Source organism: Sceloporus occidentalis, unplaced genomic scaffold (assembly GCF_023333645.1).
Source record: "Sceloporus occidentalis isolate IW3139 unplaced genomic scaffold, rSceOcc1.0.p SCAF_3, whole genome shotgun sequence".
Taxonomy (NCBI): Eukaryota; Metazoa; Chordata; class Lepidosauria; order Squamata; family Phrynosomatidae; genus Sceloporus; species Sceloporus occidentalis.
The window spans coordinates 37842558-37866482 of record NW_028316983.1 but is presented as its reverse complement, the minus strand read 5'-3'; the positions used below and the strand labels follow the sequence as shown (position 1 = coordinate 37866482).

Here is a 23925-nt window from a genome sequence, read left to right as displayed (position 1 = left end):
CCAATCTGTGTCATTTCATTATCCAAGGGACACAAATATGTGTGACAGCACAACCAGAGGCAGACACCCATGCTTTGCGCTTGCAAGAGCAGAGCGTAAATATAGGCTACATGAGATCACATCCTGCCGGGATTGGGAATGCCAAGAGCAGCCTAAATATATCACCAGCCAAAGGGGCAACGGTTCTGGAGCCATGCATGGAAAGAGGGCAAGCCACTCCAGCTCAGGATTCAGCGCAAAGTGCCACTGGATCGGCCAGAAAAGGAAGAAAGAGAAACGGGTGGAAAACTAAGCCGCTTCCTCACTGCAGAAATAATCCAGTTTGATGCCATTTCAACTGCCATGGTTGCATGCTATGGATGTCTGGGAAGTGTAGTTTGATCCCAGGTTAGCTGCCATGGCTCCATTCTATGGAATTCTGGGAAATGTAGTTTGGGTGCCACAACAAACTACACTTCCCCAAAGCCCATAGCATGGAGCCATGGCAGCTAAACTGGGATCAAACCGGATAACTTCTGCAGTGTGGATGCAACCTAAGATTTTCCTCTGCCCACCCCAGCCACCCCCACCGACTCAGGGGCTATCCACACTGCAGAAATAATCCAGTTTGACACCGCTTTAACTGCCCTGGGCCCAGGCTAGGGGATTCTGGGAAGGGTAGTTTTTGTGAGCTTCTCTGTCAGAGAGCTCTGGAGCCTCCAGCATAAACCCGAAGCCTCAGCATTTACACACCATTGAGCCAGGGCAGTTCGAGCGGTGTCAACCCGGATTATTTCCGCCGTGCGGATCCAGCATCCGGAACGCAAGCCATAGCAAAAGGCTTTCTCTCTCTCTCTCTCTCTCTCTCTCCTCCCTCCCACCTCTTTCTTTGGCATTTTCAAGCAAAGCCAGCGATTTTTGGGGGGAGCCAGATGGGCAACAAGGGGAGCATTCAAAAGACGGCCCACAAACTCCAAAGGGAGAAAAGGGCTGGAAAGAGAAAGAGGGAAAGGAAACCAAACCAAACGGGGCTGGATATCTGAAGCAGCAGCAGCAGCAGCCCAGTCCCCCCCCCCCCGCTTCGATCCCGATCCAAACCCTGCATGCCAGAAGGAAAGCCAAGGCAAGGAAAACCCACCAAAATGACACTCACATTGCTGAAAGAGCTCCAGACACAAAGCCATGAGAGGCACCAAAAAGGGTGGAGGGGGAACCAAGAGAAAAGAGACAGAGAGAGGAAGAAGGGAAAGGGAGAGGGAAGGCAGCAGAGGAGAGGGAGAAGAAGGGCGAGAGACACCGGGGATCCACACCCTGAAGGTGCGGAGGAAACAACCAAGGGAGGGAGGAAGGAAGGAAGGAAGGGGAAAGAGAGGATGGTGGAGGAGGAGAAAGCAAGGAAGGAAAGAAGGAAGAAGAGAGGACGGTGGAGGAGAGAGAGGCCGGGCCGGGCCTGTGGCGATCCAGACCGTTAAAGGAAGCTTGGCTGCGGCCGAGGGACGATCTGGGGGAAAGAGACCGAGTGTGACCAAGCGCTGGGATCAAGGCGATCCTCTCCAGTTATGGACTTCCAAGGGGAGGAGCATCAGGGAGGAAAAAGCCTTAGGTTCGCCCCGCCCGCCTTCCTTGGATTGCATCCGCATTGGGGGAATATAATGCGGGTTGAGCCCGGTTCCGCTGCCATGGCATCCCTGCGATGGAATTCTGGGAATGGCCGCTTGTTGGGGGGCCAGAGGCCAGAATTCCATCGCAGGGATGCCATGGCAGCGGAACCGGGCTCAACCCGCATTAGTGCTCCAGTGCGGACGCAAGCCTGGAGCACCAAAGGAGGGAAGGGGAGCGCACCTCTTTTCCTCACCGTCGGCTCCGGAGGCTGGAAGGAGAAGAGGAGGATGAGGATGAAGATGATGATGGAGGAGGAGGAGGAGGAGGGCTTGTGGGGCGGCCAAACCAGTTCCAGCTAGTCTCCCGCACATGCTCACAAAGGCGCCGCCCGCCCAAAGCCTCCCTCGCTTGCAGCCGCCTAAGCTGGGCTTCTCCCTCTTGAGGGGCTCCCCTCCACCTTTTGAAGCCCCCGAAAGGGAGGAAAGGCTCTGGGGACGGCTTCTCAAGCTCTCACTTCCGAGGGAGGGAGGGAAGGAGCCCCCCCCCCCAAAAAGGGCTACTCAGTGTAAAAAATACAACAACAGAAACCCCTTCTCCATCTTGCCAGGCAGGAAGGCAGACGGTCCCCCAAACACACTGCAGAAATAATAATCCAGTTTGAGACCGCTTTAACTGCCCTGGCTCCAAAGCTAGGGAATCCTGGGAACTGTGGTTTTGTGAGGCGTTGAGCCTTCTCTGTCAGATAGAGCTTTGGTGCCACAACAAATTGCAGTTCCCAGAATTCCCTAGCAGTTAAAGTGGTCTCAAACTGGATTATTTCTGCGGTCTGTCTTGGTCCTGTGAGACATTGAGCCTTCTCTCTCTCAGAGAAAGCTCTAGGGCCATAGGAAGCTACTTCCCAGGAGTCCCTAGCTCTTGAGCCAGGACAGTTAAAGCGGTCTCAAACTGGTTTCTTTCTTTCTTTCTTTCTTTCTTTCTTTCTTTCTTTCTTTCCTTCTTTTTAATTCCTTAAACATAAATATAAATTTTATTAACGAAGTTAACCCACTCACCCCCCAACATATGACAACATCCCACTACAACAAATATCACAGACACTACCTAACATCAGCCTCACTAACAGAACCAAAAAACAAACACAAACCAACATAGGAGTTTATCTTTCTTTCTTTCAACACGTATAGGAGTTTATCACATGGGACAAATCCCATGCAGAAACTAAATTTAAACTGAAACTTAAATTTCAGACGATGTCTGGGGTTAACCTGAACAGAAAATTGAACCCCCCCCCCCTGCATTTGTGGGATGTTTTTCAGACATTGTTTGTGTGAAAGAGAAATAACGGGGAAATAACCCAAACGCAAAGTCTTCAAAACCAGCTCCTTTTTCCTTCCGCTAAATTCCAAAGGTACAAAGGAGTTTCCGATCAGATTGTTTTCAGGTTATTTCTCTTTCACGCCAACGCATCTGACAAACAACCCGGATATTAAAATCCCGTTTTATTTATTTATTTAATACCCCACCTTTCTCCCAAAGTGGACACAAGGCAGCTAACAACACATATAAAACACATTAAAATAACAATTAAAATGATAGAATTAAAATTTAAAAAAATATTTTAAAAATTAAAAATATAAAATTTAAAACATACTGCATTTCTGCACAGGATTTCACCAATTCACTTGCTGTGTGATAAACTCCATAAATACTTCCTAACCTCTTTGTACCTTCTGTTTTGTGTCACTCGCTTATTCATTCATTGGAATATACCATTATTATTTCCTCCTTTTTCTTAAATGGACTCTGTCATTTTTATGTGTGTATACCATCCTCAATTTATAGTTTCAATTTTCTTCAGTTCAGAGCTGCTGTGAAAGTTGGACCCTGCTCTTGATTCAAATGTTTTATAAGCGGGTCCCAGTCTTGACTAAATTTGTAATAAGTATTTTTTCCTCAAGGGTTGCATCAATTGATCAGATTGCACATAGGCATATCTTTCCCAAAGCCATTCCTGAATCGCTGGATTCTTCTTCCATTTTGCAGCATTCTTTTGTCGCATGCAGTTCTTTTTGGCTGTCCATGGTATCCTGAGCACTCTTCTCCAGCATTACATCTCAAAGGAATGGATTTTTCCTTGAAGGGACTACACTTTGCAGAGCCATGTCCTCCTTTGCGGGGAGGACAGCTGCTCATCCTCCCCCAAGGGCCATCCAGTCTGCTCCACTGGTCTCTTTAGAAGACACTCAAACCCAGAAAATTTGAAGAGATTATCACACGGGGGTTATCCTGTTCCTATCCTGTCCTTCCTAGTGAGTCTTGCCTTCTCATGATGAGGCCAAAGTACAACAGCCTCAATTTAATCATCTTGGCTTTCAGGGAGAGTTCAGGCTTCGTCTGTTCTAAGACCCATTTGTTTGTCTTTTGGGCTGTCCATGATATCCTCAGCACTCTTCTCTAGCATCACATGTCAAATTAACTGATTTTCTTCTTCTTGGCCTTCTTCATTTGTCTGCCTTCTCTCATCTGTACATGGTGATGGGCAATACAATGGCTTGAGTGATTCTAACTTTAGTGCTCAGTTGTACATCTTTACACAGTTTACTCACTTGCGTACCTTGTCTAGTTCTTTCATAGCTGCCCTTCCCATTTCTCGTCTTCTCATTTCTTGAGTGCAGTCGCCATTCTGATCAGTGTTTGATACTTGTGACTAACATTGTCATACGCCTCCCCCCGTATGATTTTTAACATCATGTGCCTGATGAAGAAGCCAGTGGCGCTTTAAAATGTATTTTGTGCCTTTTGCTTGACTTCATTGGGGATCCTTGTTTTGTGGAGTTTGAATATTATTGTACTTTGCTATATGGACAACGCTACCTCTGGATTTGCTTTCCAAGGCTGCTCTCACAAGGCTTCCAGATGTCATAACTGCAAAGGAGGACAAGGCCTCTCAAAAATGTAGGACATGCACGAAAAATGTAGGACATGACAAAATAAAAACTGCAAATACTTATGTAAATATAAATTCAGTTCATATAGTTTCACATGAAACATTTGTTTGTGGAGAAACTGGAGCATGTCCAAAGGAGAGCAACTAAAATGGAGAAGGGTCTGGAAACCATGCCCTATGAGGAACGACTTAGGGAGCTGGGGATGTTCAGCCTGGAGAAAAGAAGGTTAAGAGGTGATATGATAGCCCTGTTTAAATATTTGAAGGGATTTCATATTGAGGAGGGAGCTAGCTTGTTTTCTGCTGCTCCAGAGAACAGGATCCGGAGCAATGGATGCAAGCTACAGGATAAGAGATTCCACCTCAACATTAGGAAGAACTTCCTGACAGTAAGGGCTGTTCGACAGTGGAAGACTCTCCCTCGGAGTGTAGTGCAGTCTCCTTCCTTGGAGATCTTTAAACAGAGGCTGGATGGATATCTGTTGGGGATGCTTTGATTGAGATTTCCTACATGGCAGGGGGTTGGAATGGATGGCCCTTGCGGTCTCTTCCAACTCTATTATTCTATGATTCTATGATTATTTACAGCCACTGTATATACTCATGTATAAGTCTAGAAATTTTAGTAAAAAAATTGACTCCCAAACCCTGGATCAATGTAAGTACTGTACTTTAACTCGTCTACATATATAAAAAACAGTATTCCCTTCTCTGAATAGAGTGGTGAATGGCGAGAACTTAGTTCATCCCAAGAGCACCCAAAAGAAGCATCCTCTGTACTCTCATCTATCCTTCTAGCCTTTAGGGTAAGCAGAAACAGTTATGCCTGCCAGAATTTTATAAACATTTGGCATTGCTTTCCTTTGCTTTGTCCTTTACATCCCTTGTTACATGCATCTAGGTTTTATCCTCATCTACGGGTCATATCAAAACCCATAACTTTGGCCCCCAAACCTGCCCTCAACTTACATGAGGTCAACTTATAGTCGCATATGTACACTATATTCCATATAGTGTATTTTATTATGTACACAACCATAATTTTCAGAGGAACTTATTTTCATTAAAATGCATTGTTGGTTTGCAATATAGTTACAGAACTCTGAGTAAGATGAATGCTTAAAATTGTACTTTACCAGCAACAAACCCTTGACTGAATCTACATTTAAATTATATAGCAATAGCAATAGCAAGTGCATTTCTATACCGCTTATCAGTGTACTTAAGCACTCCCTAAGTGGTTTACAATGTGTAAGCTAATTGCCTCCAACAAGATGAGTACTCATTGTAGCAACTTTGGAAGGATGCAAGCCTGAGTCGGGCTTGAGTCCTTGGCTGGTCTAGAACTCACAAGCTTGTGGTTTGTGAGTGAGTGGCTGCAGTACAGACATTTAACCACTGCACCTTTCGTTTGTCCATTGTCCTGAAATTAAGGGGGAAGTAACCTCTTTCAGTATTTGCATTGTGCTTGTTGGGCTGTATCAGCACTGCAGAAATATTCTGAATTGGCATCCCTTTAACTGCCATGGCTCCAGATCCAATCCGAGAAGAAGACAAGGGAGACAGATGGTGGGGGAAAAAACGCCAGAAACCAACTCCTCAGGTTTCAGACATTTCCAAAAATCTATCATGATCCAGTAGACTTTTTTTTTTTTTTTCAGTGCCGAGGATAGCTTCATTGTGACTTTGAGGAGTGGGCTGCTAAAATTAGCACCCTTTTAACGGTACTCCTCCGGCCAGCCTCACCCTGTTGTCTGATGTCCTAATTTGTTTCACCTTGGAATGGGCTAAGGATGCATCTGTAGAAATAATGCAGTTCGAATGCTTTCACTGCCATGGCTCCAACCTACAGAATCCTAGGATTTGTAGTTCGGTAAATCACCAGCACTCTTTGACAGAAAAGGCTAAAGATCTTGTAAAACCACCAATCCCAGGATTCCCTAGGGTGGAGCTACAGAACTTAAAGTGGTGCTAAACTGTATTATTGCCACGGTGTAGATGCACCCTGAGGGAATGGTTTTACTATGACCATCTAAGGCACTGGGTTGGTCTCAAGACACACTCTTCTCCCCCACATATTTAGTGCTCTCTCTGGAAGTCCCACCATTTCCGCCCACGTTAGGTGGAGATAATATGAATCCTAGGCTGATACATCGACAGAGCTCCAGCTTAGGGCAGACTCTTCTCACAGTTCACCAGCTTAATGCGAAATCACATTTGTAGCCTATTTCTGGAACATATGTCTATATAACAGACAGGAAATAGCTGGATGCTTGCCAACTGTCTAAAATGTCTGAGCACTCAGTATGTAAAATGACAGGTAGTAGTAAGCATGTTAGAATAGACTAGGAAGATCTGGCTTCAAATTCCCACTCATTATCAAAGCTCAGCCAATTGCTCGCTGTCATCATTTACCTCCAGAATCAATCTAAGGATAAAATAGATGCAGAAACAATCATGTTGGACAATCGGAGCTCCTTGAAGAAAGAGATGGAAATGGAATGGATGAATAAAAGCTTTTAACCATGCTGAGGACTTGCTTTTACCCTCAGGACTGAAGGAATGGAGAAAGTAGTAATTCTAAAGCTGAATCATGGAATATTTGTCAACAGTAGGAAGTACTTTATCATACAACATATAGTTAACCTGTAGAATTCACTGCTGGAAAACTGCTGAGAACTGACATATTGGACAGCTTTAAAGGGGGACTGGACAAAATCATGGAGATTAGGGTCACTGACAGATAGTGTTGTAAGCAAATGCTGTTGCGCTCATATCCTTTCCATATGCAATTGATTTGCCACAGTGAACAAAAACAGAAATATAGGAGGAGAATGCAAGACTAGGCAGCACTTTGGTATTTTCAATGTGGCTCTTCTTAAATTCTTATATTTGGACATATCATGGAAAGGAATGATATGTCACATTGAAAAAGGTACATCAATGTACATTGTTTCCTTCCATGTAGGTTCCATTTAGACTATTCTTTTTGAATGAAAGTTTCTTAGCTTTTCACTGACACCTGCCCCCTTCTTCCAGTCTTGCTTCTGTAACTGTCACAGCAAGAAATTTAGAAAGAATAAAGGACACCTCCCCACAAGTTTATGTTTTGATTCATTTCCATGCTTGCATAATGCCTCACTTATGCATGGAATATACATAGATTCATACAATGGAACCAGTGGTTTCACCACCCAGAACAGATACAAGGAAAAATAAATGCTTCTAGATTCAATCTATCCTCAAATATGTCACACCAAAAATATGTGTAAGGTGTGTATGCATAAGACTCCATCCTTAATGTGAAAGCACAAACCTCATTATCTGGACAAAGCTAGGCGTTATTCTTCCTGTGCTTTTTACATCAAAAAGATCTTCAGAGGGAAAACCACATAAAAGAATAACATTAAATAATAATAGGGAAGTGAAAGAAACGTTTGTCATGATGGAAGAAGTTATATAGAAGGAGTATAATAAGTAGTAACCTTTCAGCTCTGAGCAGTGGGAGTGCAGGACAGGTTTCAAGTAAAGTACTTTACATGCAATTAAAATTGGGTGTAGTTTTTATATTATTTATTCATCATCTTCTATGCCATGTTTTAGGGTAAAGCCTTCCCAGAGTAACATACAAAAGCTAGTTGAAGATTAAAACAATGTTAAATTACAAATAAAAGAAATACAACCAGAAATACTAAAAAAAGCACGAATCTCAATGAAATACTGTCTGCTTTTTGAACAGGTGTATTTCTACTATATGTGCTCATAACCCAACACTTTCACTTTATCACAATATTCTTACTTCACCACTAGGTGAGGCCACACATGGTTATAAAGCAACTAAGGCGGGGTACACACCGCCAGAAAGAGATGCATCCCTGGAGCCTCTCTTTGCTCTGCAGGAGTGCTGCAGCAACCAAATTGCGTGGCTCTCCTGTGGAGCAACAAAGGAGCACCAGGAAGCAGCTCCTTTTTGTAGTGCACTTCCACCACCCCAAAGTGCCAGCTACGTCACGGGGACGTCACAGCTGCGTCGCCCTGTTTGGAGGCGGCGCAGCTGCAATGTCATCAGTATGTGCCGCGTCTGGTGGGCACGCTGCAGCTGCAGCTGCAGCGCCCTTGTCACATGTGAGGGCACCCGGGCGTGTGGGTGCTCTGCCCACCAGGCAGCCCTCACACGTGACGAGGGCACCGCAAAGGTCCGTCTGTTCTGGGCCTAAAATATCTAAAGGTTATAGTTACATTCATAAAGAAGTAACTTATTCATCAATAAGTTACACTTGTAATAGAATGCCACTTCTTTGTCAATACAGTACAGGTAGTCCCTTCTATGGTTTGGATTCCCTTTGTCAAGGTTGGGGATTGGCATTTGAAGAATTAAATTCTCAGAACATGTATATGCTATAAATTCAAGATGCTTTATTGCTGTCTGTGAACTGATGCCTGACATGTAGATTCAGTTATCAAGCAGGCTGACATGCAGAAGGCACTCAGGTAGCCAGGACCTAAATTGATCAGGTATCTTGAAGTTGGTCTCATAACATCCTATACAGCAGTACAGTTCTTTAAGTGAAGGTGAAATATGCTCACAGGAGATTGCTCCGGTCAGTAACCTAACCACATAGTTCTGTACTAGCTCCAGTTTCTGGTCTCAAGGGAAGTCCCACAGAGAATGCATGATTATAATTCAATATTGTGGTCACCAACATATGAAACACTGTGGTCAGGCTATCCTTACCAGGAATGTCTGTAGCTGTAATCCAACTAAACCTCCAGTGATAAAAATAGTTGAAGAACTACCTGCAGGATCTGAACTCAATTATTCTAGGGAATGTATCTCCACCTAGAATTATTAAACCACCTAATCCCTGTTCACAGGAACCATTCACCCATAAAGTTTCTGTCTTATCAGGATTCAACTGCCACTTATTGGTCTTTCAGTAGGCTTCTTGATACTGGTCTAGGACCTGCATGGTCTGCCTGATACAGATATGGAGGTTAATGTTATCAGCATACTGATGACATCTTGGCCCAAATCTTCTCTCTCAACAACTTTGTCTATTTGTTGAACATCACTGGTGTCATGATGATATGCTCTGGTGCTCATAATGGAAATGCCACTAGACTGATGTACAGCCACCCAATGTAACTCTCTGAAACCAGCCCTGCAAGGAGCAGAACCACTGCCATACAGTGCCTCCTACCCTACAGCACCTGTCCAGGAGAATACCATGTTCAATATTCTCAAAAGCCATTGAGAGATCAAGGTGAACCAACAGGATAGCACTTTCTTCATATCAATAAAACTCATCCACAGATAATTTGTTTCCCTCAAAAATGCCCAGAGCTAAAGCCTACACCACACTTCAAACAGTTGATCAAGAAATGAGGCTTGTGCTACTGGATGATAACTGTATCTCATTGAGTATATGATGGGCTTCTTTAGAGTTGATAAACTACTGGTTGTTTTTTTTAAAGATGATGGTCATCACTCCTCATAGAAAAAAGTATTTAACACACCTCAGACCTTATACAGTCAATATAACCACTACATTGGTTTTTTTAAACCAGCCAAGAGATTGAGAAGGCCATCAGAGCAGTTCTTGCCAAAGACAGGAGGAGGAGAGAAGGAGCTGGGCAGCCATTTTGAGTGGTGACTGTTTGAATTTTTTAAAAAACCTTGTTTCTGAGGGGGTGGAGCTTCTGTGAGTCACATCTGTGAGTCACTAGGGGGCGGAGCTAGCAGACTAGATCTATACAACTCCTCTCAGAGTTTTTTTTTCTTTTAACGAAAGAAATCTACAGAGGCTGCAGTTGAGAAGCAAACCTTGAGTCAGAACCTTACCCTTAAGTACAAGCTAGCAGTCAGGACATTCCTATAAAGTTATATCCCCAGTCGATTGAGCTCCCTGCCAGAGACTGGTGAAAAGGCCAGGTCATCAGGGGCCTCAATGTTGGTGGTTACCACAGTCCTGTTTCAGTGATTACTAAAGACTTAGCAGTATGGACACTGAGGGAACCACTGCAGTCACCTGCAACACTTGTGGAATGCTTGTCTTCTTGCCAACAGAAGTGGAGAACTTCACATGCACCAAGTGCAAGATGGTAGCACTTTTGGAGGAGAAAGTACAGCAGCTGGAGTCCAGAGTAGCTACACTTCAGCATATTAGGGAGCAGGAGGATTTCCTGGACACAATGGAACTAACGGTCTTGGATGAGTACCACGCAGAGGAAGTTGCTGGCGTGGAGGAGGTCACTTCACATACACAGGAGGCAGACAGCTGGAGGAATGTCACACAAAGAAGTAGGCCAAGAAGGGATTGTTCTGGGAGCTTGCAGCTAGAGAATCGATTCGAAGCTCTTTCCATTATCAAGGAGGACGAGGAAGAGCAGCATGGACAGACTTCAGGGACAGAGCAGGGGAGCCTGAGAGTCCCACTCGAGGGAACAGTTGCTGCTAAGCCTCGGAGGAGGTGTGTGGTCATAGTGGGGAACTCCTTGCTGAGGGGTACAGAAGCAGTGATTTGTAGGCCTGACAAGATGTCTCGAGAGGTGTGTTGTCTTCCAGGTGCAAAGATGCATGATGTGACAGAGAGGCTGACAAGACTGGTCAAGCCTACTGACCAATACCCCTTCCTTTTGGTCCAAGTGGGAACCAATGATACTGCAAACACAGCCTGCAGAACATCAAAAGGGATTACGAGGCGCTTGGTAGGAAGCTGAAAGGAATGGATGCACAGGTTGTCATCTTGTCTCTTCTGCCAGTTGAAGGGCACAGTCCAGGAAGGGAGAGGAAAATAGTGGATGTGAACAACTGGCTCCGCAGATGGTGCCGCCGAGAACGATTTGGATTCTTCGATCATGGGCTGCGGTTCCATGAGGAGGGACTTCTTGCAACAGACGGGTTGCATCTCACGCCAGTTGGAAGAAATGTTTTTGCCAACAGTCTCAAGAACTTGATCAGGAGAGCTTTAAACTGAGTTCCGAGGGGAAGGGAGACAATATTAAGGAAGGCGAAAGGGATGGCAAAAATAGTCAAACTGACACAGAGGAAACAAGGCAAACAGTGCAAGGACCCAACAGTGGGAGGCAAAAAAACTTGCACAGGCAGCAAGTAAAAGGGAACCATGGTCTGCGATGTCTCTACACTAATGCACAGAGCATGGGAAATAAGCAAGATGAACTCGAACTCCTAGTACAACAAAGCAAATATGATATAATAGGCATCACTGAAACCTGGTGGGATGAGTCTCATAATTGGAATGTAGAAATAGAGGGGTATAACCTTTTTAAGAGAAATAGGCCAAACAGGAAAGGAGGAGGAATAGCACTGTATGTCAGCGATATTTACACCAGTGAAGAGATCCAGGACATCAATCATGGAAGCCAGGTGGAGAGCATCTGGATAAAAATTAAAGGGGAGGAAAACAACAAGGATGTTATGGTGGGAGTCTACTACAGAGCCCCCAGTCAGACGGAGGAATTGGATGATGCCTTTCTAGAAGAGATGACCACACACTCAGAAAGGAGAGATGTAGTAGTGATGGGTGACTTCAACTATCTTGATATTTGCTGGAATTCAAACTCAGCCAAATCCTCAAGGTCTAGCAAATTCCTCACTTGCCTCGAGGACAATTTTATTCTCCAAAAGGTAGAAGAGCAACAAGGGGGTCAGCTATTTTAGATTTGATCCTAACCAACAAGGATGACTTGGTTAATGGGGTGCAAGTGATGGGATCATTAGGTGGAAGTGACCATGTTCTCCTGGAGTTTGTTATACAGTGGAAAGGAAAAGCCAGGCATAGTCAGACACACATTCTAGACTTTAGGAGAGCAGATTTCAGTAAACTTAGAGAAGTATTGAGGGTGATCCCGTGGTCAGAAATTCTAAAAGAGAAGGGAGTTCAGGATGGATGGGAGTTTCTCAAAAGGTAGATACTGAAGGCACGATTTCAAACAGTTCCAGTGAGAAAGAAAAATGGGAGGTGTCTCAAGAAACCAGGATGGATGACTAAGGAACTTTCAACTGAGCTAAGTTTGAAACAGAACATGTATAAGAAATGGAAAAGGAGAAATCACAAAAAAGGAATTCAAAGAAATAGCCAGCATGTGTAGGGGTAAAGTCAGAAAAGCTAAAGCGCAGAATGAACTCAGGCTTGCTAGAGAAGTTAAGAACAATAAAAAGGGCTTTTTTGGATATGTCTGCAGGAACAGGAAGAAGAAGGAAACGGTAGGGCCACTGCATGGAGAACATGGCACAATGCTAACAGGGGACAGAGAAAAGGCAGAATTACTCAACACCTTCTTTGCCTCAGTGTTCTCAGAAAAGGAAAACGGTGCTCAACCTGAGGAAAATGGAGCAGAGGACAGAATAGGGGAATTTCAGCACAGAATAAGTAAAGAAGTAGTACAGGAATACCTTGTTAATCTAAATGAATTTAAGTCTCCAGGACCAGAAGAACTACATCCAAGGGTATTAAAAGAACTGGCAAATGTAATATCAGAGCCATTGGCAATAATCTTTGAAAACTCCTGGAGAACAGGAGAAGTGCCAGCACACTGGAGGAGGGCAAATGTTGTCCCCATCTTCAAAAAGGGGAAAAATAATAATGGTTTATTTATATTTTCCTGCCTCTCCTGAATGGATTGAGGCGGGATTACAACCAGTTAAAAAATACATCAGAATAAAATACATTTAAAATACATTTAAATACATCGATAAAATAGTACAGTTAATATAGAACTAGGTCCATCGAGTGGTAATGCAACAATTTGTCCAGTGATATAATGATGATATTACAACAGGTCGGGTGAATAAGCTCACTGGAAGAGATCTGTCTTAAGTGCCCTCTTGTAAGAATCTAAAGAGGTAATAAGATGGATCTCTTCCGGGAGGTCATTCCATAGTTTTGGAGCGACTGCTGTAACAGCTCTTTGAGAAGTTGATATGAGCTTAGTTGGAACATGTTCTAATACGTTCTTCCCTGTTATTCTAAGAATGCGGGGCAGATTGTGTAGGGAGAGGCGTTCCTGCAAGTAACCCGGGCCCAAGCCATGTAGGGCTTTAAAGGTGATAATCAACACCTTGTATTGTGCCCAGAAGCTGATTGGGAGCCAGTGAAGAGATTTTAAAATAGGTGTTATGTGGTCAAACCTGGATGAACCAGTGACCAACCTGGCAGCCGCATTTTGGATCAACTGAAGCTTCCGAACTTGGTACAAGGGTAGCCTCATGTAGAGCGCATTACAGAAATCAAGACAAGAGATTACCAGTGCAAGTACTACTGCTTCCAGGTCCCTTTTGTCCAGGTAAGGGCGCAGTTGGTGTATCAACTGAAGTTGGTACCAAGCACTTCTGGCCGTCGCATCCACTTGAGATGTCAGCTGGAGAGACGGATCCAGAAGTACTCCCAAACTGTGAACTTCATCCTTTAGGGGGAGTGTGACCCCGTCCGGGATCGGTTGACAAATCTCTATCCCTGGGCTTGAGGAACCTATTGCAAGTACCTCCGTTTTCTCTGGATTCAACTTGAGTTTGTTTTCCTTCATCCAGCCCATTACTGACAAGGTAGGCATCCAGAGGAGAGATGCTGTTTTTAGTCACTGCAACAGTCGGAGACATAGAGAAATATATTTGGGTGTCATCAGCGTACTGATAACACCGCGCCCCATGTCTCTGGATGATCTCTCCCAGCAGCTTCATGTAAATGTTAAAAAGCATGGGGGACAGGATAGTGCCCTGAGGGATGCCAGATGTCAACTCTCTCTTACGAGAGCAGCTGTCCCCCAGCACCACTATCTGGAGTCTGCCCGAGAGGTAGGACCGGAGCCACTGGAGCGCAGTGTCCCCAATACCTAACTCTCTCAGGAGTTCCAGAAGGATACCATGGTCAATGGTATCGAAGGCCACTGAGATGTCCAAGAGCACCAACAGGGTCACACTTCCCTGTCGGTACCCAGATGGAGATCATCAACTAAAGCGACCATGGCTGTCTCAACTCCGTACCCCGCCCTGAAGCCAGTTTGAAATGTGTCTAGATAATCAGTTTCTTCCAAGACAACTTGGAGTTGAAGGTTAACCGCCCTCTCGATCACCTTGCCCAGGAATGGTAATAAAGAGACTGGTCTATAATTATTTCTTATCAGGGGATCTAGGGACGGTTTTTTCAAAAGCGGTTTGACTACCGCTTGTTTTAGTTGGTCTGGGAATTTACAATCCCTAAAGGATGCATTGATTATGGATAGTAATAGTACCTTTACAGCATCACCTCCCTGGACAGTCAGCCATGATGGGCAGGGATCGAGGGGGCATGTTGTCCTCCTTACAATTCCCAGTAGCTTGTCCACTTCATTAGTATTCACAAACTCAAAATGATCCAGTTTAACATGGTCCACAGGGTCACTGGACATCTCTCTTACTGTTTCTGTTTTAATGCTCGTGTCCAGATCAAACCTTATCTCAGAGATTTTATCTGCGAAAAAGTTGTTAAATGCATCACAGCAGGCTTTTGTTAGTTCCAAGAGTGGGTTCAGGGCGGGAGGCAATGCAGTTAGTTCTCTAACCACCCTGAACAGCTCAGACGCAATACGTACAGCATAGAAAGAATTCTTTGCTGTATCTATTGCCACGCCGTGGACTTCAGGTAGTTTCTATGGTGTGTCTTATCAGGTAAAAGTTGATGTCTCTGCCAGCGGCGCTCTAGCCGTTGTGCAGTCCGCTTCATTTTTCGAAGATCTTGTGTGTACCATGGTTTCTTATTTGAAGCGGGCTGGAAAGGGCGCTTAGGAGCAATAGTGTCAATAACCTTGGTAAGATCATCATTCCAGGTATCAACCAAGGCTTCGACAGAATCGCCGTCAGACCCAACCATAAGACCCTCTAGGGCTTCTTGGAATTTAACCGGTTCCATCAGCCTTTGAGGGCGGACCATTCTAATAGGTCCTCCACCCCCGAGGGGGAAATTAAGAGTTGCCTTCAGTCCCACTTTGACCAGGAAATGGTCCGACCATGACAGGGCATTAGTACAAATCACTTCTGCCCATGGGCATCCCTGATCCGTACTAAAGACCATATCGAGTGTATTACCGGCACAATGAGTTGGCCCCAAAACTAATTGGGACAGGCCCATGGCTATCATGGAAGCCATGAACTCCCAAGCCGTTCCTGTTAAATTTGATAAGCCAGCCTCAAAGGGGATGTTGAGGTTCCCCAGGACAAGTAACCTGGGAGACTCCAACACCAACTCCGAGACTAGCTGTGTCAGCTCGGTCAGGGAGTCACGGGGTGGACGATAGACCAACAGAATCCCTAAACTGTCTCTAGCCTTCAGGGTCAGGTAAATGCACTCGATGTGATCTGTTTTCCGGATGGGTTTCCTGGTCAGTGTGAGGATACTTTTATGGACAAAGGCAACTCCAAAAAAGAGGATCCCAACAATTATCGTCCAGTTAGTCTGACATCAGTACTAGGAAAGATTCTGGAACAGATAATTTTAAACAGAGAGTCTGTGAACATCTAGAAAGCAATGTCATAATCACAAAAAGTCAACATGGGTTTCAGAGAAAGAAGTCATGCCAGACAAATTTGATATCTTTCTTTGATAAAATTACCAGCTTGGTAGATGAAGGGAATGCTGTGGATATAGTATATCTTGATTTCAGTAAGGCCTTTGACAGGGTTTCCCATGACATTCTTGCAAACAAGCTTGTAAAATGTGGGTTAGACAAGGTAACTGTTACATGGATTTGTAATTGGTTGACTGGCCGAACCCAAAGGGTGCTCAACAATGGCTCCTTTTCATCCTGGAGAGAAGTGACCAGTGGGGTCCCACAGGGCTCTGTCCTGGGGCCAGTGTTATTCAACATCTTTATCAATGACTTGGATGAAAGAATTGGGGGCATACTCATCAAATTTGTACATGACACCAAATTAGGAGGAATAGCTAATACCCCAGAGGACAGGATCAACATTGAAAATGTCCTGAATAGACTAGAAAGCTGGGCCAAAGCTAACAAAATGAAATTCAACACGGAGAAATGTAAGGTACTGCACTTAGGTCCGGAAAATGAAATGCAGAGATATAGGATGGGGGACACCTGGCTGAACGAGACTACGTGTGAAAGGGATCTAGGAGTCCAAGTAGACCACAAATTGAACATGAGTCAACAGTGTGATGTGGCAGCTATAAAGGCCAATGCAATTTTAGGTTGCATCAATAAAAGGAAGTGTCTAGATCAAGAGAAATAATAGTGCCACCATATTGTGCTTTGGTCAGGCCCCACCTGGAATATTGTGTCCAGTTCTGGGCACCACAATTCAAAAAGGATGTTGAGAAACTGGAGCGTGTCCAAAGGAGGGTAACTAAAATGGTGAAGAGTCTGCAAACCATGCCCTATGATGAACGACTTAGGGAGCTGGGGATGTTTAGCCTGGAGAAAAGAAGGTTAAGAGGTGATATGATAGCCCTGTTTAAATATTTGAAGGGATGTCATATTGAGGAGGGAGCAAGCTTGTTTTCTGCTGCTCCAGAGAACAGGAACCGGAGCAAAGGATCCAAGCAGCAGGAAAAGAGATTCCACCTCAACATTAGGAGGAACTTCCTGACAGTAAGGGCTGTTCGACCGTGGAACAAACTCCCTCGGAGTGTAGTGGCGTCTGCTTCCTTGGAGGTCTTTAAACACAGGCTGGATGGCCATCTGTCGGGGATGCTTTGATTGAGAGTTCCTGCATGGCAGGGGGTTGGACTGGATGGCCCTAGTGGTCTCTTCCAACTCTACGATTCTATGATTCTATGATCTAAATTGCTACACATGATTGGCTGAGTTGCTACAAGCACCATGCCTACATGTCCTTGGGCCTCAAAAACTTAAACAGATGCCACAGATTTAAACCAGATGGTATATCAGTAATTTCAACAACATCTGCAACAAGCCTCAAGGTCATTACGAGATGAGTATATCTTCCTTCAACTTTTTGAACTCATTACAATGCAATTATTTGTGTTACAGCATCCCGTTGACAGTGGTAGATACTAATAAATTTAGAACCACATAAAATTGCTCATCAGGCTGACTACTTGAAGAGTGTAACTCAATTTGAAGCTCCCCACCTGCTTCTTGGTGCCTGAGGTTCACTGAGATGATTTTATAATATTGTTCTGACAATTAATATTCATGTACTTTTTGTGGCTTTAGAATAATAAAAGTAATGAATTGGCACAACCATCTTGCCAACCCTAGAAGCTAACTTTGTTCTATATGACTGCCGTGAAGCACCATCCTTTTGGCAGACATGCTGTGCACCCAATTGGCATGGCTCCTACTCACTGCTAATCACAGCCAAGTAAAATTCCTCATAATAAATGTTGTTATTGCTTGCTCTCAAATTGCCTTTGCCTTTTGGTGACTCTATGAAGTAGAGACCTTCATGAGCCATAGTCATCAACAGTCCTAATCACATCAGTATACAGAATATTATTCAGGAATAGGGGGACTGCCTGCTGTACTCTCAATTCCTACCAGTCAAACAATTTCCCTGTTACTCCTTACTTCCTATATGCTTGAAGAATTTGGGAGTAACCTACACTAACTTCCTATTGATTTAAAGCATCTGATTATAACTCAAACTAGATTCTTGTTAACTTAAAGCATTTGAGTATAACCTAGGTTAGCTAATTGCTCTAGACAGCATGGAAGGACTACAACCTCTGTGTGGTACAGGAATCTTGTCATGTTCAGTAAAGGAAAACAGAACAGTATTTGGTCTACCCAAATCTGTATTGGACAGTATAATATAGCAAGTACACCTACACAGAGATTCAGAGTTAATATGACAACCATGATTTAGAATGGGGATAAATAACCTGGTGCACTTCAGATGTTTTGGACTATGACTGCTACATTCCCCACCCTTTGGCTATGTTACTTGGAGTTAGGGACATGATAGTACAAAATATGTGGAAGGCACTGAGTTGCCTACCTATGAAATGATGTCTAGTGATTTTCAACAGGTGAATGGGGGTCTGCAAATGACAGGGTCTTAATTGCGAAACACAAGCAGTAGACTAATCAATGTCCTGCCTGTGGAGCAGAAATAAACTCTCAGAAACATGACAATGAGATGGTCTTTCCAGATGCTCGTGATAAAAATGAGGTGGACATGTGGCTTGGCAAGGCATCTTGTTCCTTGAGCTGGGTGAGGTAGGAAGCATAGAAGCACTGCTTGAACTACTTGCCCTTCAAAAGGGCTACTTTTAGAGTGGTGATTTATTTACGATCCATTGATTGGATGATTGCTCTGCAGAGATGTGCATAGCCTTGCTTCTAAGTGAAAGGAAATCTGAACAGGAAGAGAAACCACCTGGTACCTTCCGAGGCACTCCAATTTGTTCCTTGGACTCTCTCTAGATTCCATTTGCAAGACTGATATGCATTCATCAATCTCATCTGGTCTTAAAAAATTAAAATGCAAGATAATACAGCCTGGCAGGAATCTGCAAATCTCTTTTTAAGAGTAGAGTGAAGTTTAGCTAAAAAAACTAGGTGTACACTCTTCATGCATTTTATTTCAAGTTAAAAGGGGATTTTTTTTTTTGCTGTCATATGCAGTAAAAGAAAACAGAACAGTATTTGTAAGGTTGTACCAATGCTTCTTGGAGCTATTGGTTGTGCACAACTGGGAAATGTAAATAATTAAATAAAAGAACTATTGGTTCCTATATCCCCCAGTCAGCATGGCCAGGGACCAGGCTGGCTAAAGAATTGTAGGAGTAGTACCCTTAAAAACAATATTTCTCAAGTTCTATGGTTGGGTAAATACTCAGAACAGTTATGCTCTGCTTTGACAGATGGCAACAATTACTCTGAGTCACCATGTAATTCATACCAAGTGGGCAGTTTGCACCCTGTGAGCTGCATGCCACCATCCTGGCCTCTTTTTATAGATTTCACTGTGGCTTTAAACTTTTACATGGTATCTCACCCACACAGCTTCCTGGTACATTCCCCCGCATGTTCTTTGTATCAAGCTCTCTGTGCCACCTCTTTGAGGTAGTCAAGGTCACTGTCACTAGCTTTGCTGTTCTTGAGGCAGAATGTGTCTTATTTTGGTAGAAGTTTGGCAGCAAAGTTGGTTGGAGCCGTCTGAGATGCATGGTGGAACTACATGAAAGTAACATTTTGCAGCAGCAGCAAGAAAGATGTGCTGGAATGGGTATTGTCAGTGTGGACACATCAGAGCTGGGTCTTGAAGGAGGTACATTTTCCTGTGACTGACTGAGTCTATAATAATTTCCACATTAGAACAGGTTTAGAGCCAGGGGAATTTTAAAAAATCCAATCCTACTTTAAGTAGTGACCACAATATATAAAAAAAGGCTTTTCAACAGCTCCATTTCCTGCACAGGCATCCACATCAGAACTTTGAAAAATTACTTTTTTTGACTACAGTTCCCACAGTCCCCTAGTCAGTTTGAGTGCTAGCCATGGTGGCTAGATGGATTCTGAGATCTGTAGTCCAAGACAGTAAATTTTCCATGCTCTGATTTGTATTCAGTGGGCAAGCTGTGAAGCATGCTAGATTATTATAGGGCCCAGCACATTCAGTAGCAGTAGATGGAACTTCAGAATATGGCCAGGGCAATTAGTGAATCATGCCAGTTCTACCATATCAGCTCAAATGCAAGAGACTTCATCTGATTTTAGAAGATGGACGGATGGGACAATTTATGCAAGCTCTCAAGGGAATATACCTGAATCCCTGGAGAATGGCTACTGCCTATCAAAGCTGGCAGTAATGGCCTGGTGGACAAATGGTCTGACTCAGTAGAAGGCACCTTCCTGTATTTCTTAGAGGCACCAGGGAGGATCTTAGGAGCAGTGACAGCAACCTGATTATCCACCAATTGTTCTCTTGGCAGAAAATTAGCAGCAGTGGGTGGAGGTACTTTGAGGAGCCACAGGAAAGAGCTGTAAAAGTTGGTGCTTGGTGGGCTGTGGGTTCCATGCATTTCACCTATGACATACAGGTTGTATTTTCTTCTTCCACTCGTAGTATATGGGTGTTTATAATCACAGAAACAAAGTCTGAATATTTTTATGGAAACAGTAACAGATAATGGATGCTGCTTTTCCTAATGGATGTTACAGGAAATCTCATAATGGCTTTTGCCTTAAAAAGGTCCTGTTTCCTTTCATGCCAATGTGTAGCATAATGATTAGTTATATACATTTTTTAAAGAGCCAGCATGGCACAGTAATTTGAGTGCTGGACTGATTCTCAACTCGGACATGAAACCCACTGGGTGATTTTGGACAAGTCACACAGCCTCAGCCTCAGGGGAATGCAATGGCAATTTATTCTTGGAACAAATCTTGCCAAGAAAGCCCCATGGTAAGTTCACCTTATGGTCACCATATACTGCAAATAAGATAGAGGCGCACAGCAACAAGCAATGAACATCATTTAAGCTGTTTCTTGTGGTCTGTCTTGATGTCTGGTTCACATGTTTTGAACACAGCTAGCCAAAGATGATGGACATTTACATGTATTGAAGCTTCTTTTCTGAAAATAGACACTGGGGGTGTGATAGCATCCTGCACCACACTAGAAGCAACAAGCTATGTTGGGGGGGGGGGGGTAGAATAGATCCTGCAGGATGCACAGTTCTGTATCCCAACACAGGGGAAAAGCCAGGAAGATCAAGAGGAATGGTTAGTGGTAGCAGCTGCTGCTAGCCACTAGCATCTGTTATCAAAGGCAGTTTCCTCACTCTGTCTAATACAAGGCCCATGCCTGATTCTGAAACAGTAGTCATGAGATGCTCTTTCTATATCAGCTGTTTCTACTCCAGTGCAATATCCTAAAGTGTCTGAATGAGAATGTATATACATGCTGTGGATATAGGAACACTTCCTGAGAAACTGTGATGAATTATTGTACCCTTTCAGTGCCAAAATGTGGGAAAGCATCTAATGTACATTTAATAATGTAGGTGAGATGTGGATGAAATTCTTGTGAAAATTTTGGAAATGACTTGAAGGCACACAGCAGTAGCAGGAGCAACAACAATCAATCAACAAACTTACACAATACACAATACTTTGAATTCAAGTCTGTGTAGTAGTAGAAAGTCCTGAGACTCCATTTACTGGATTCGATTCTGTCCCCTTTACTTTTTTTTGTTGAGACTTAAATTGTACTGTATAGTTATTTGTACTGTTCCTATTGCTTTCTTCACTCTTTATCCTTTATTAAACAAATTCTTCTCAGTAAATATATTTGACTTTTGTCAGTATTTTTATTCCATTTCAAGATTTCATAAAAGTGTTCTTTGTGATTAGGTAAAATTAATTAAATACTATACACAGCTTATATAGTATTTGTAATGTTTATATAGAACTAGCAACTTTTCCGGACAGCACAATTATATGCAAGTCCCACTGAATTTTCTAGGACATAGAGTGTAGCGGCAGTATTTTTATGAATAATTTTTGTTTTAAAAATTCTATTTACACAAGACCTTTAAATTCCTTATTTCCATTTCTGTATTTTTTATCATGTGTGAATTCTAGGTTAGCCCTCTATACATGACATTAATGTATAGAGATCATAAATCTACGTATTTTATTTATTTTAAACAAGTTGGAAAGTACTACCATCTATGTACATATTTTGAATCTCACACGTGAAAAACTCAACCAGCGTACAGACTAACCATGTGTGCATACACATACACCGACTGCACCTGGAGTGAATATAAACTATGAATATCCTCATGTGTTGTAGACACAGACATCATGTTTTGCTGCTTCAGTAAAACACTGAATTGCTAAAAGGAACGCTTGCCTAACAGTATAGCAGGGGTTTTTAGAAAATCTATTTCGAAAGTTTGTTACTGTGTATATCCTCCCTCTTCCCATGTGCCCCTTTAAGCTGTTCTGGAAAATTGGGTACCCTCTGTAACATACTGGGGAGAAATGTTGCAGAGGGAGAAGGAGGAGGGGAAAATTCTGTTGTTTGAGCAAAAATCTATTTATCTGATGTAGTGCATACAGATGCATGAGCTATATTTCTGTGGTTTGAACTCTGAGGTGCTTACATTCATTTACTGGGAAAATGGAACCTTGTAAAGCACTGCTAAATAGATTTCAGCTACTTAAGTCTTCATATATAAGACTTGATGATATATAAAGAATCACAGGCCAGTGTATAAATTGCAGAGGACACAGAGACAAAATACAGAGAATATCATGAAAAAGACAATGAAACAGAGAGGTGAAAAATTGGGGGCAGGCAGTTAGATAAGTAAGAAATCAGTTATGGCTTCTGTCGTTAGATCTCCTTTGGTCCCAAAGCCATATTCAGCAGTGTAGAGCCAGCATGTTATCAGATATTGTTTTTAAAAATGGGCTTAAATCTCTGTGCAGAACATCTCCAAATTTGATAGATTTCTGCCATATCAGAAGCATGGGAGATATCGGCTTTTTAAAAAAGCAGATACAAATTATATGGGTAAGCCATGCGCCAGCATCACATGTTGGACGCAGTGTTTGAAATCCTGGAACCAATGACCTCCTTGTGCTCTGCAGGTTTAGTTCAGAGTGCATACCCTCCACCTCTCCTAATCTGGTAGACACAGTCCCAATTAATCTTTTCCCATCTTTTCAACTGCTTTTAAAAATGTTCCAGCTTCTCCTTCCACTTTCCCCTTCTGACCCTATCTTACTTCAATTGCTGCAAACTCAGAGCCCAAACAGACAGGACAAAATAAGGTTACTTCGGGTCACTTTGCAGGTTTAAATGAAGCATGTGTCCTAAGAGGCTGGAAGTTGCACCAAAGCCATGCTCCAGTCCTCAGGACTGGAATGCAGCTTTGGTGCAGCTTCTGGCCTCCTAAGATGTATGTGTCATTTAAACAGCATACCTCCAAACTGACCCAAAGCAGCTTTATTTTGGCCTGTCTGTTCAGGCCCTATGTTCAAAATGCAGAAGATATTTGCACTTTCTTAACTCAGTGGTGGGATAAAAGTGGAGTGGGTGGACTCTTGTCTTTCCCACTAGACTCAGGCAAACTCTGCAGTCTTTCCTAGATTGTATGCTCTTCACCATTAATAACTTCCACCATCTTGACACACTTTCATTTGTTCCTTGGCTACACGTGTCCCAGTTTTCATCTGTGAAATGTTAGAGGGTATAGTACATTTGATGTTGGCAATGAACGTTACTGAAAGATTAAACAACCTGAGTGCTTTTTTGGCAGAAAGGTGGGCTATAAATGTAATAAATAAATACATAATAAGAGGAACAACATCTAGTTTCCTTTGCAAGTACTTTCCAAGAGCTCTGAGATGATCTGAAGAAATGCCAAGCCAAGACATTTTCATTGCCCCAGACAGAACAA

General features: G+C 43.2%; 1 protein-coding gene across 6 annotated transcripts in view; it reads right to left on the bottom strand.

The window, feature by feature from the left end:
* LOC149315764 (disks large-associated protein 4-like) overlaps positions 1–23925 on the bottom strand; it is a 492990-nt gene that overhangs the window by 69747 nt on the left and 399318 nt on the right. Inside the window, exon 1 of one of the 6 annotated variants that reach the window (XM_089514044.1) lies at positions 1133–1439. The exons of the other annotated variants lie outside the window; for them this stretch is intronic. Coding sequence (XP_089370170.1) covers positions 1133–1163 — 31 coding nt within the window. The 5' untranslated portion in view covers positions 1164–1439. Of the gene's footprint in view, positions 1–1132; positions 1440–23925 lie in introns of those variants that run through there. 6 annotated transcript variants of the gene reach the window in all.